The 13,943-nt window shown below is 53.6% G+C and overlaps 1 protein-coding gene across 2 annotated transcripts in view; it reads left to right on the top strand.

Moving 5' to 3' along the window:
- The window catches only part of Dok7 (docking protein 7), a 35,234-nt gene extending 27,225 nt beyond the window's left edge, over positions 1 to 8,009 (top strand). Inside the window, exons 8-10 of one of the 2 annotated variants that reach the window (XM_036201591.1) lie at positions 3,416 to 3,458; positions 6,701 to 6,853; positions 7,149 to 8,009. In XM_036201591.1, the coding sequence (XP_036057484.1) occupies positions 3,416 to 3,458; positions 6,701 to 6,853; positions 7,149 to 7,282 (330 nt within the window). In that variant the 3' untranslated portion in view covers positions 7,283 to 8,009. Of the gene's footprint in view, positions 999 to 3,415; positions 3,459 to 6,700; positions 6,854 to 7,148 lie in introns of those variants that run through there. The other variant, XM_036201590.1, reaches the window with a different exon arrangement.
- The last annotated feature ends 5,934 nt before the right edge of the window (positions 8,010 to 13,943 follow it).

The following is a 13,943-nucleotide window of genomic DNA, read 5'->3' on the forward strand; positions in this document are numbered from 1 at the left end:
GCTGTCCTCCCCTAGGTGGGTGCTCTGGCCGCCAGTGACGAGGCTGGGCAGGGTGGGGCCAGGAGAGCCACTGATCCAGCTTCTCCCGCTACCTCCTCACCTGTGGATCAGGCACGGGAGTGCTCTGCCCATGGGGGCAGGGGCTCCTGCCACGTATTGCTGCTGGGGGCAGAAGACCTCCGTGGCTGGGGTCAGCTCTCAGTGACGAGGCTTGGCCTCGTCATTCTCCGTCAGTTCTGCAGTAAACAGACACACTTCCTACCCCAAATCAAATCTACCGCAGCTGCTCTAGAATCCCTAGTTCTGTGAGCCAGCAGCTCTGTGTATGCAGCCCATAGACTGGGCACGGTCTGTACGTGATCTGCTTTACACGTCACCCTGCAGCACCCACAGGTGGGGTCGGTGTCCCATCCCACGGGGAGGAAACTGACGCTCAGGAGGCTCCATGACTTGAGGGGCCTGTGACTTTGAACCCCTGCCTCTTTGCTTCAGCCTGCTCCTGGGCTCCTGGAGGACTCTGGGAAATGGGCTACTGACAGGAGTGTGCAGTAACCCCAGAGGTTGACTTTTCCCCAGGATCCCGAGATCAGCTTGCTGGAGGGTCTCTTGCAAAAGCTCCCAGCAGTGTTCCCCTGTGCCTCCTTACTGGGACCAGGAAGCTGGTAGCCAGGACCAGGTGGAAGAAATCGGGGGCTCCACTGGCATGTAGAGGGCTCTGGCCCTACCCACAGGTCACCCTGGCTCTGTGTTCAGGTGTCTCCACCCCAGACTGTGTGTTCCCTTGCACGGAGCAGGGGTGCTCCACTTCCCAGTGTCAGGGGATCGGTGTGGCTGTGCCCACCCTGTGTGATTCTCTCCATTGGCACCTGCAGTTCCGATCCGGCAGGCAGACTCATCTGTACCTGCGCTGTCGGCCGATCATGTTGCTCTGTTGCGTTTTTAAAAAAATCTGTTTGTAATTACATTCTCAGACTGGAAATAAAGTTATCTTTTCTTACTGCCTTGCCTTGTTCCATTTGGCTGACCCCCCGCTCCAGGCCTGGGACTGAAGAAACTCCAGGGGCCTGGCCCTCAGCCTGAGGTCTGGGTGTTGTGGATGTGGGAAAGAGGACAGGTGGCTTTGGATAGCCCTGGGGCTGGGTACATGGTGTGTGTATGTGGTGGGGAGCGTTATGACTGTGTGTATTATGTGTGGCTTATGGAAACCACACTGCGATCAGCAGTGATCATTCAGACTCAGGCCCAGGGCTGCCCATGCGCAGTGTTGTGTGTTTCATCTGCCCCATGTAGGGCTTGCTCTGAGTTCAGACTCACCCAACCCCTAACCCAACCCAACAGATTTCCCCTGTGGCAGAGAGCTCCAGGGAGCAGCACCTCCCTGCCTGCCTTTTCCATCCTTGCTGGCAGCCTTGCTGCAGGAAAGTTGGGAGCCTGGCTCCCCCAAGCTGCTGTGTAGGGAAAAGCAGGCCTTGGGGGCTTGGCCACATTCACTACCCACTCACTGGGTGACCCTGAAAGTCACCGTACCTCTGGGAGCCTCAGTTTCCTCCTCCATTGATGGGTAACCGTCCTCACCTCATGGGCTGGCCCATGGGGCTGATGAGATCCTGTGTAAGCACCCAGCAGATGTGTGTTCACTAGAAGGAGCTAGGCATTCTTCCTGCAAAAGAACTGAGAATACAGATTCCCGGGACCAGGGAGCCAGCGGGATGGCCAGCCAGAGGGGCAGGCACTGCTCTGGCCCGAGGCCCTTGTTCTCCATACTTAGCTCTCTCTGTGTCCAGGGGTCCTCCCTGCAGCAGGCAGAGGGATGCCCAGGTGGGCAGGTCTGGTAAGGCTGTAGAAGCCTGAATATCCATCTTCCACCTGAGGCAAGCTGGCCTGGGCCCTGGGCCTGGGTGGGTGGGGGTTGTCCTGTAGGCAAGAAGTCCTCACTTCAGGAAGGGAGCACCATGACACACTGGGAGAGGGCGGACGTCAAGTGGAAAGTCTCCAGGGGAAGACCATGCCGGGCTCTTTTGTACTGGTCCATCCTCAAAGACACTAGAAGCCCCAGCAGTTTGCAAAGGCATCAGTGATTAAGGTCCCATGTGGAACCCGGGGTCACCAGCCACGACTCCTCTTCATGAGATGGGGTGGCTGATATGATGGGGGCTTGCCCTCACATCAGGGGCCGCAGATAAGTAGACGCTGGTCTCGGACCTTGCCTCCTCACACACAGCCCACCCAAGGGCCTAAGCTGATCATATGCTTTATTGTCCTGTGTGATCCACCCACGCTAAGGTCTGGTCTTGATCCTGTAGCCATGGTCTTCCCTGAGCAGTTGCCCTTTGTGGGGGCTGTTGAGGACTTGGCTTCTTGCTTGGTGACAAAGTACACCTCCAGAGGTCTGTATATGGTTGGCTCTGGCTCTAGGGTGTTTGATTCTTATCCTGGGGGCTGCTTTATACCTGCTTGAGTCCCCAAGGCTGCACAGGGCCCTGTTATAAATGGCGATGCGCTCAGATTCCCGTGCTCTGCTCAGGGGTATCCCTGTTGGTACCCTGGGCATGTGACTATCACTCTCAAGGCTGGCTTAACAGTGCTGGGTGTCGAGTTCCCTTTCTGCCCCCACCCCCAAGAGGTCCCACTACCAAGTTGCTCCTTCAGAGTCGCTGGGATTGTGGGACTTTGTGTTACCTGCTCAGGACAGGCCCTTTGACAAGGGGTTGGGGATGTTTGGAGCCCTGGGCACGTTCAGCCTCCACTTTCTCCCAGCTGGAGTAGGGAGGTCTGTGCATGAGAGAGCAAATACACCCAGCTGTGGCTGGCCTTCATCCTCCCCCACCTGCCCATACAGCGACTCTAAGCTGTTTCTTCTCATGTTCCATCAACTCCCTGATCCGGTTCTACCTGAAACAGGTCTGGGACTCATTCTGGGGTTGGGTGACTGTTTGTCTCACTGATGGGCTCCCAGGAGGGCTCTGTGAGGTATGGAACAATATGCCAGAGCCAGAGAGTAACACTGTGGTTGGTCCCTATAGGCCACATAGACATGTTATTCAGCCATCATGTACTACTCAGGTGTTGGGCAGTAGGGTCTAGCTGAGTCATAAGCACAGATGAGGAGTCATCTTGGAGTCTAGCTGAGTCATAAGCTAGAAGGGAGTAGCTTTGGAAGCCTTGTTTGTAAACTTCCTCAGAACACTGCTGGCCTCAGCTGTCTCTTGGATTGTCATGCCATGTCATCGCTTGGGTGGTCGGGGATATGGGGTCTAAGAACAGAAGGCAAAGCTGTGTTCCTCCAGGCTGTAGGTTGCCCAGATCTTCAGTCCTAAGCCATTTTTGGAGTTACCATTCCATTTCTTGGGGCTCAGGGGGGCAGGACAAAGGGTGAGTGGGATGTACACACTAACCCCTGTTGTCTTTGGTCTAGGTCATGACTTCTTCACCCTCTGGACTCACTGTGACATATCCAGGTAGGCACCTGGCTTTGAACCCCCAGCACTCACGGTGTAGGGATGAAGGGTTTAGAGTTAAGAGGTAGCCCTGTTGGATGGGAAGGGTATGGGTGGTGGGGTGATGGTGGCATTTGGGAAGCCTGGAGCAGGTGAGTAGGGTGAGGTGGTGAGTTAAAGACAGGTGCATGGCTCTGGGTGACTTGTCTAGGAGTGGCCAGTGACAGCTGGACTATGGTCTGTAGCTCAGGAGTCAGATTGGAGGGGTTGGCCCTAAGCTCTAAGTGTGTACCAGAGAGTGACCGGGCAAGGAAGCAATGGCCCCCAAAGGTTCCAGCTCCTCAGGACAGGTTTGGGGAAGGGTGGGAATGCCAGAGTCCTCAGCAAGCAGGGGTCACTTCTTGGAAGAAGCCTGACTGTCTTCCGATGAAGGCTGGAGGGTGCTGGCCCATCCTGGGAGGGTTGAGAGAGGCTCTAGGTCCCAGGTGCCTGACCTTAGGCCAGGTGGCTGGAGGCCAGGGATACCTCTTTCCTTGTCTCCTCATGTGTAGGTGCCACAGATCCCTGGGTCTTTTTTTTTCCCCAAAGGTGAGTGGTGCCTTTGGAAGGCCAAGGCCTGTAGGTAAAACAGAGTCCATTCAGACTCCAGGAGACACTGGGGCAGAAAGCTGTGGGTGGGGCCACAGGCAGGCCACAGGGGTCAGCACACTGGCCAACAGGAAAACCCCAATCCCATCCGTTGCTGGGGTTTTCTGTCTGGGATGCTCAGCCTGAATTCTGGGTCCTTGTGAAGCCTATGGTCCAGGGTCCTCCCTGACATCATGGAGTAGCAGGGGTGGCCCCCACTGTTCAGACATCTCCTTCTACTACTACCTCACTGGGGGGCCAGTATTTTACTTCAATATAATGGATATTCCACCCCAGGACCAAAGAGATGGAGACGGAACCGCTTGAGGACAGGGCCCTCTCCCTCTGAGGGCAAGGGTAGGGTGACGTGGGAGGTAGGGCCCTGACTCTGATGAGGGACATGTGAGTTCGCCCTGGACCAGACTAGGAACAGAGATGCTATCCTCTTGTCTGTTTTGTTCTAGTAAATATGCCAGTTCTAAAATGATGCTGTCAAAGCTAACACTGAATTAAAGAACCGGGAAGGACATGGGGCATGGCGAACCCACACCTTCCTGGCCAGCTGGTCATGTCCCTTTGGGAGGAGAGTGAGATTAGCTGGAGAGGAGGCACACTGCATTGGAATCTCAACAGCACCCCTCTGGCCTTTGACTTCCCATGTCAGTTGGCTTCGAACTTTTCATCTGTGTCCCTGAGTTTAGGTTTCAGGTTTCTCCTGCTTCTCCCTGGTCCTCTTCAACTCACCTGTCCAGACCATCTTGGAAAACAGAGTGTCCAGGCTCAGGGAACATGTTCCAGCACACTAAGGCGCGAAGCCCAACCCCAGTTCTCCCTCTTTGGCCTTCAGAGGCTCAGTGCTGAAATCTGACATCTCCCGTCTCCAGACCCCAGGCCCCAGCCCTGGCTCACCCATCCCCTCTCCTCCTTCCCTTAGCCACACCCCTTCTCCAGCCTGCCAACCCAACCCTGGGAAGGCCTGCTGTGGGCTCTGCCTTGTTGCCTGGATGGCCAGTGCAGGATGGCCCTGGCTTTCCCTCCTCCCTGCTGGTTAAGCCTCTTTGGGGAGATTTTCTTCTGCTATGATGGATTCTCTGTGCTACAAATGCATCAGATTCTCAGAAATCCTTTGCTTCAGATCAGAGATTTTCTGGGGATTGAAACACTGAGCCTACCTTTGTTTGCCAAGGGCTAAGACAGGACGTACTGTGAGTGAGCAAAGCCAGCTCCCTGACTTGAGGCCAGCGAATGGATGTCCTATTTGGTCCTGTGCAGCAGCTGAGCCTCACCATAGCTTGGACAGTACAAGAACCTCAAGATCTCCAAGGACATGTACTGTGTAGTAGGGGTCTGCCATGGGGTCCCCAAGTCTGGGGGATGGAGACAGAACAGAACTGCTCGCTTGCTTCAGGGAATAGTCAGAGGTGGACCCCCCACAACCCTGGGATCTCATCTGGATGTACTGGCTGATGGATGTGTGACTTGGGAACTTGGAGTCTCTCGGTGAAGGGGCAAACTGTTGCCACATTCCACACTAGCCATGGTGGTGGCAGGAAGGGGGAGGCAGAAGAGAGGCGTTGACGGAAACTTTCAGATGGAGCTGTCGGGGACATGGCTGGGTGGTCGAGATCCTGGGGCAAACAGCCAAAACCAGGCCTCTCTTTGGATATGGGGTGCAGAACAATCTTACCTGTGGGGCTCTCAATGTCCCCATCCTGAGCCCCAGCCCTGAACTGGATTCTGTGCTTGGCATGTGCTATAGGGCAAGGATTTCAGCAGCCTGTCTGTGTCTAAGCTGCTGGCACTTGGAATAGAGGGTGACTGCCCTTGCCTGTCACTTTGAAATGGTACTTCGTGTCCCATTCTGTATGACTGTTCCCACCCCAGAGGGACAGAATTATGAGAGGGTCTCTGGAGAAAAGTCTTGACTTTGCCTACTGTGTGCAGAGTCCCTGGGCCTGCACGGAAGGGGCTGGGGCCCACCCAGACAGCTCACTCAGCAGTGAGTTTACTATGAGCACCGCCAGCTGGGCATGGAGGGTCCCTGGCTCCTTGGCAGCTAGCACCATGGGCTTTGCACACGTTGACCTTCAACTGTTAGATATGGGACAGGGGCAAGAAATGGATTCTCAGAAGAAAATTCAAAGTGCTGAGGTGTCCTAGAGGGAGAGGGTGCCTGCTTTTCTGGGGACAGAGATGCGGTTGTTGGCTATGATCTGCAGAGGGGTCCTGGTGGGAATTATCCTCAATAGTGGGGATTACTCCAGCAGCAGCCTGTAGTAGGTGGAAGACCCAGGACAGAGAAGAGGATCAGACTAAGACAGCAGGAATATGCTGGCCCTAGCAAAGCCGGTGTAGGGGTGGTGGGGGGTGGTAGGGAGATTGCACTCGAGGTTTGACTGGACAGAGAACAGGCCTTGTGGGGTCCGTATGCATGAGTGTCTGGACTGGGGACGGGGCAGTGTGTGAGTCCTAGGATCATAGCCTTGGACTGAATGGAAAATGGGAGACCTGGGTAGGGTCTCCAAGGTGAGGTAGATGGTGGGAAGAGGGGACTGGGCCGTGGAGGGTGGTCTTGGGGGGGGTGGCTGTACAGCTCCCAGCTACATCTCAGGGATTCAGAAGACCTCTCTCCACAGGATCTCCAGGGCCCATGGCTGCTGACAGCCCAGGGCCGGAACGACCACGCAGCGAGATGCCCACGTATGTGAATATCCCCATCAGCCCCACCTCCCGGCTGCAGCTGCACTACATGGGCCTGGAGTTCCCAGGGGCCAGTGGGGGTGTGCGAGGTGAGTTCCCATAGGGCAGTTGTGACCTTAGCTTTGGGCCTGAGCCCCAGGCATGTCAGCCCTGGCAAGGGAGCCCTTCCTTCTAGCTTGCAAATGCCCTTTCCAAACAGCCAGGACCCTCAGGTCCTGCCCTGGGCTGCCGCCCATGTCCTGACATGATTACTTGGTTGGTTGGGAGTGGAGAAGGATCAGAGTGCCCACTGGCCCTATCACCCGACACACCTGCAGACCAGGCCAGGAGCAGCTGGGCTAGGGGCCATTCCTGCTGGGTTCACTCACAGTGGGTTGCTTTCAGGGGCCAGCTCCTCCTCCCGCTACGCCCAGATTGACATCACAGCTACTGAGACAGCACATCGTGTGGGGATCCAGCATGCACAGACTCGGGAGGAACGATTGCCAGAGTTGGAGCAGCGGAAGAAAGGGCCCTGAGGCTGCAGCTCAGGTTGGGGCTGGCTGGGCACCTGGCCATCTGGGCCATCTGATGTGGCCAGACAGGCCATCCCCTTGTGGCTAGGGGCTTTGGTGAGTCTGTATACTCTGGTGGTCAGTGATTGAAGATGAGTCTTAGTCTCCAATGGAAGCTGTAGTTGGTCTTTGTACATTGGAATGAGCGGTCGAAGGTTCTGGGCCCATACCCTATCAGTTCATTCCAATGTGTGAAAGCCAGGTAGCAGCCTCCTCTCTGCCATCAGGGCCTCTTGCCTCACTGGTACCCAAGAACGACCCTTCCTTTGTCCTGAACAAGTTCTCCTAGGCCATGGAGCCACCAAGGAACTTATCTCCAGGAGTTGATAGCCTCAGCACCTGCCACAACAGCTGACCAGTGGAAACCGGAAACAGTCTCCCAGGCCTGGAACGCAAGCTGCACTACCCATCTTGGATGAGGTGACCGCAATGACAGCTCATAGTAACAGAGCACTCTGAACCACTTCTATACCGTAGAGGGACCCATGACTTGCAATTGCCATACCACTGACTGGCTTCAGGGTTGGGATCCTGCAGCCTCCCCTACCCACCTCCTCCTGCACGGTCACTCCTGAGCCAGGCCCTGTACCTTGAGGAGAAGGCCATGGTGGGCACAGGACCATTCTTGTCATCTTGTTGGGACCTATTCCAGCCAGTCGGGTAAACTGTTTTAAATCTCTACTGTTGTATTTTTAACAATCCATATTATTTTCCAAAGCTGTGAGGTCTTTCACATGTGATTTCTGCCCTGGACTGGATGAAACCAACATCTTGCTGCTGGGCCAAGGGGTTCTGGCATGAGGGTGTAAATGCCATGTTGGCATTTACAGATGCCCCTGTTGTTTGGGGCAGCACACGGTATTTCCAGGACTGAGATTCTGGGGTGTCAGGTCTCTTGCCCTGCCTCAGCACTATGGAGAGAAGCTTTGGCAGGGTCTCCCCCCCAGGATCCAATCGCAGGCCATCACATCCTTTTCTTTCCCCTTCTGCTTTTCTGCCTCCAAGGAGTTTACCAGGAGTCCCCTAGGTCTGTGGTTGGCTGTGGTGGGGTCAGCAGCCACTTCCTTTGTGGGGCCCTGGTGTTGGCAGGTACCAGAACATTAGCCCGAGTATCTCCGCTTCTGACTGGTAGACTGTGACTATGTGACATGAGAGAGTTGTCATCCCTGGGCCAGCCTGGCAGCCGGGGCAGGTGCTTTATCTAGAGAATGAGCCTTGGGCTCTGTCCCTCTAGACTGTAGTTCTGTGATGAAAAGGCAATGTGGTAGGAGGGGACATTTTATCCAGGACTGGTGAATCTGCACGGCTTGGGCCATATGTTTTCTGCACGGGGTGTCTAGGGCATTTTCCCCTAGCACACTGCTCATCTGAAGAGTGAAATGGGGCTGGAGCAGCCATGAGTGTGGGAAACCATAGTAGGGGACAGACCCAGGCTTACCTCGGGGTTCAGGCAGATGTGGCCAGTGGTGACATGGGAAGGGTCCCACCTTTGAGCCCAAGCCATGCTAGGATTGTCCAGAGAAGGGTGGGGCTACCTCTGGTGAGATTGCCCTGCTGTGACAGTGGGGGACCTCTAGCCCAGCTAGCCTTAGGGCTGCCAGGGTTCAGCCAGCCAGGAGAGCCCATTGAGGCCATAGTAGAGAGTCACTCGACCTCCTTTCAGAGTTGGATATCCAGAGCCTGTTCCCGGGGCCATCCCTGTCACACCGTCAGTGGTGTGGAGTCCCAGGCCCACTCTGTGGCTAGAGAGGTTTCAGGAACAATGGCCTGCAGTGAAGTCTAGGAAGAGGTCCTTATTGGGCCCGTGGGTTGAGCACCTGCCTCTCCAGGCCCTTGTCTCTGCCCTGCCCACTGCCTTTTTGGCTGCCCTCCTGTAGCCTTTCCTCACACTGTCCCTGGATGCCATCTTATCCTGACTCTTCTTCAGTCAGATAAGGAACTCTGCCTTGGATCCTTTCTGGGCTGGGTACCCGAGCCCAGTTCTAGCCAGGCCCAGCCCTGGTTGGTATCTGAGTGCCAGGAGGACTTTGGGACCAGGAACCGTACTCAGATCCTGACAGAAGAGTGCATCTACTTCTATAGCACATCAGCCACCAACACCCCACACAAGGACCCCTGTGCCCTCTACGCTGTGCCAGGGAACACACGTCAGGTGGGCAGTCTTATCTTGGAATAGATAATATATTGAAGCATTTGGCATCTATCAGTGTGGCACATAGCTGTAGATGAGGCAGCCAAGTGAGCAAGTGGAGCGAAGATCTGGAGACAACACTCAAGAGCATGTGATGGGTACAGGGATACAGAGCACAGTGGACTGAGGTCTGTCTACCTGTGGGCATCCCGGGAGGGTTCACAGGAGAGGACCATGGTTGTTCTGGGAGGCAGCCAGGGTGGGGAGGGTGGGAAGGGATCCTTCAAGCTTTTCCCTGCAGGGCATTTAGGCCCACAGAAGAGTGCAAGATTGGTGCCATTGGGCACTCCGGATCCAGCTCAAGGAGCAGGCAGCTCATGCCACCCGCAAATGTCCACTGGCTAACCCAAGGGCACCAATGCCCACAGCTCCTTATAAGACTGTCTCAAGGTAGTTAAACATTTAGGAACTAAAGTCAGGCGGTAGTGGTGCATGCTTTTAATCCCAGCACTTGGGAGGCAGAGGCAGGTGGATCTCTGTGAGTTCGAGGCCAGCCTGCTCTACAAAGTGAGTTCCAGGAAAGGCACAAAGCTACACAGAGAAACCCTGTCTTGAAAAAAAAAAAAAACAAAAACAAAAACAAAAAGCCAAAAAAAAAAAAAAACCCAAACAAACCAACAAAACCACCACCAACAACAACAACAAAAAAACCCCCAATGTTTAGGAACTGAGTGAGGTGGGTCTATTAGTGATATCAACTCATGGAAAGCTGAGGCAGAATGATTGCCAGGAACTTGAGCTGGCCTGGGTAAGCTGGTGTGTTTTAGAACAGTCAGGAGTCTTGTAGAACATGAGAACCAGAGTTCAGATCCTCAGGACTCACAAAAATGCAGGCGGGTGTGTGGGCCCTCCTATCATCCCAGCACTTAGGAGGCTTCCCTGGGGGTGGGGGTGGAGGTGAGAATGGCTAGCTAGATATGGCAGAATCGACGAATTCCAGGTTCAGTCAGAGACCTGAAGTTGAGTATGATTGAGAAAAACACCCAGTATTAACTTTGGGCCTCTACTTACATGCACACACATGTGGTAATGTAGCCTCCATGTTTGCCCACACATGTAAACATATACACATACATATATACACACACCACACACATATGCCAACATTTTTCTTTTATACAAATGGCATTCTAAGTAGGCATTGCCTATCTCCTCTTAATACACAGAGAAGCCATACTGCCACCCTGGCCCATCTGCTGTCAATCATAGTGACAAACCATGCTGCCACTGTATCTGGTAGCACACTGTGTATGGGGACCTTGGTGGCCCGTTGGGCATTACTGATGCGTGTGGAGGCTCAGGTGGCTTGTCCTGATGCAAGATGCTGCTTCCTGGTGGGTGGTAGACTTTCTGCCAGGCTGAGCAGGTGCACATCTTTGGTTTCTGTCAGATTGGTGTACCTCATTAGTCAGGAGTGTCTGGAGGCCTGGGTAGACGTGCCATCAGGGTGTGTGCTGGTAGTGTCTGAGTCCTATTTACACTTCCCTCATGATCAGGTAAGCAGCAGATTTTCAGGCACTCCAACAGCTCCATGGCCTCAGAATGGCCCCTTTGCATGACCTGCTTGTGTGTTCGGCTTTCCTGCATTGGGCTGCTTATTAAAACATCATAGATGGACACTTGCTAATGTTTTTCATCAGAGATGCTACTCAAGCCAGATACATCTATGAGAGATTTGTGTTGTTGTTGAGACAGGATCTCATGTTGCTCAGGCCAGCCTTGATTTCACTGTGTAGCCAAGGATGACCTGCTCTTCTGATTGTCCTGCCTCTATCTTCCAAGTACAGGATTACAGGCTTGCGTCACCACATTCAGTTTATGTGACTAGGGACCAAACCAGGCTTCGTGCGTGCTAAGCTAAGCTCCACCTGCTGAGCCACATGCCCAGCACCTAGATCTAGACTTGTTACTAAGATAGCAGCCCCGTTCAGCCTCCACTTCCAACTGTCTTAAGACAGTTTGTATTTATGTCACTCTACGAACATGTCCATCTTGTGGCCACTTGTCAGTCCAGATCTTGCATATCCATTCACCCCATGGACTGTGAAGGTGCTGTGTCACCTGCATGCGCACATATCCTGTGCCTGCTGCATGTGCACGTCCTCTGTGACACCTGCATGAGCACATCCTCTGTGCCTGCTGCATGTGAACATCCTCTGTGCTGCCTGCATGCACACATCCTCTGTGCCACCTGCATGCACACATCCTCTGTGCTTGCTGCATACACACATCCTCTGTGCCTGCTGCATGGGCACGTCCTCTGTGCCACCTGTATGTGCATGTCCTCTGTGCCGCCTGCATGTGCACGTATCCTGTGCCACCTGCATGTGCATATCCTGTGCCACCTGCATGCGCATATCCTCTGTGCCACCTGCATGAGCACGTCTTCTGTGCCTCCTGCATGCACACATCCTCTGTGCCTCCTGCATGCACACATCCTCTGTGCTTGCTGCATGCAGCTCTGGTCAGGTCTGCCCTCGTGCTTAACCAGTGTTGACTGAGAGCTCCAGGGTGATGCCCCACGTCACTCTGCTTCCCTCCTTGCTGAAGTTCAGCTCTCCTTAGAATGGAATTTTCTGTGACTCACCGTTCATACATGGTCAACTCTCCTCCAGCTGTGTAATCTCATCTCAGAATGTCCAACACAGGCTGCAACCCTTTTTTGTTGCTGAGTCTCTTCTCGAAGCTTCTGAACCATCCCAGTCAAGGGCTTACTGCTAGCGGCTGTTGGTATCTCTCAGCCTTCAGCACCTTTCCTGGGTCCCATGCTTTCTTGACATAAGCTTTCTTATCTTCAGGAGCAAACCATCAGCAACTGGAGAGATGGCGTGTCTTTGGCACCCATCTCTGGAGAGGAATCTTGTCTTGCATTCAGCTGTGTTAGCTCAGCGAAGTGTTGAGATTCACACATGTCGTGTTAGCGAGTCACTCATTTAAACACTGTCCCAGCACACAAACACACCATATATTATGCCTCTAACACTCCTGCTCAATGAGGTTGCTTACAGCTGGGGCAGCTGGGACTAAACTTGCTGGGGCATTCTGATCTTAGGACATGCGTTCATGCCAGTGCCGATTCAGGTTGCAACGGTAGAGTGGTGTTCAAATTTAGGGAGGCTTCACCACTGCACACTACATGCACGCACGTAAGCACACACATACACTCAAGCACTAGGTAGGGCCTGGGGACTCTGAGCTCAGCCATATCAGGGGAGGGGATACAGTGGCATCTCACTGTTAGGTTCTGCATCCTCACTACCTGTACATGCTGAGTGCCCCTTCTCACGCCGCTGGCCATGTGGGCATCTTCACTGGCAAACAGCCTACACATCCTTTTACTCATTAAAAAGAACTGGCTGGACAATTCTCTATGTCATTTATGTGAGCCCCATTTTTGGACATAAAGTCTCACATGCCCAGGATGACCTTAAACTTCTGACCCTTCTGCCTCCACTTCCCCAGTGCTGCGATTACAGGTATGTGCTGCTACACCCAGTTCGTGGGGTGCTGGGGACTGACTGCAGGGCTCTGTGCATGGTAAGCAGGTACTCTGCCAACTGAGCCCCAGCCCTTCATTTTCTGTTGACTTTCTTAGTGGCATCTTTGCTGAGCAGATTTCCAATTCTGATGAAATCTAAACTTTTCTTTCATGAGTAAACCATTCAACTTGGTCTAACTTCAGGAGAACCTCCCAGGTTACCTTTTTTCTTTGCGCCCCCACCCCCTTTGGTTTTCAAGACAGGGTTATTCTGTGTAGTCCTGGAACTCTGGCTGGCCTTGAACTCACAGAGATTCACCTACCTCTATCTCCCAGAGTCTGGGATTAAAGGTGTGCACCACCACTGCCTTGCCATCTTCTAGGTTTTTTTGTTTTGTTTTTTAAAGAGATTTATTTATTATGTATACAACATTTTGCCTCCATGTATACCTGCATGCCAGGAGAGGGCACCAGATCTCATTACAGATGGTTGTGAGCCACCCTGTGGTTGCCGGGAATTGAATTTAGGACCTCTGGAAAAACAGCCAGTGTCCTTAACTTCTGAGCCATCTCTAGTTTTTTGTTTGTTTTGTTTTTTCTGTGTAGCTTTGGTGCCTATCCTGGATCTTGCTCTGTAGACCAGGCTGGCCTTGAACTCACAGAGATCCACCTGGCTCTGTGCTGGGATTAAAGGCGTGCACCACCACTGCCTGGCCATCTTCTAGTTCACCACCACCACGCATGGGCCCATGGACAGTTTTGCATTGTGCATGATGCAAGGTGATTTTATTTTTTCCCCCAATGAGCCAAGTGGCCTGGCCCCAGCTCCTTTCCTGTGAAGACACTTTTCAATGCAGGCATCTCTTGAATCTAGAGGTGCCATTCAGATGCTCACATCCCTGTCTTACCACAGGTCATCCAGCATCAATGCCACCTCCTACCTGCTGGCTCCTTTC

This window comes from Onychomys torridus, chromosome 10, assembly GCF_903995425.1.
Source record: "Onychomys torridus chromosome 10, mOncTor1.1, whole genome shotgun sequence".
NCBI lineage: Eukaryota > Metazoa > Chordata > Mammalia > Rodentia > Cricetidae > Onychomys > Onychomys torridus.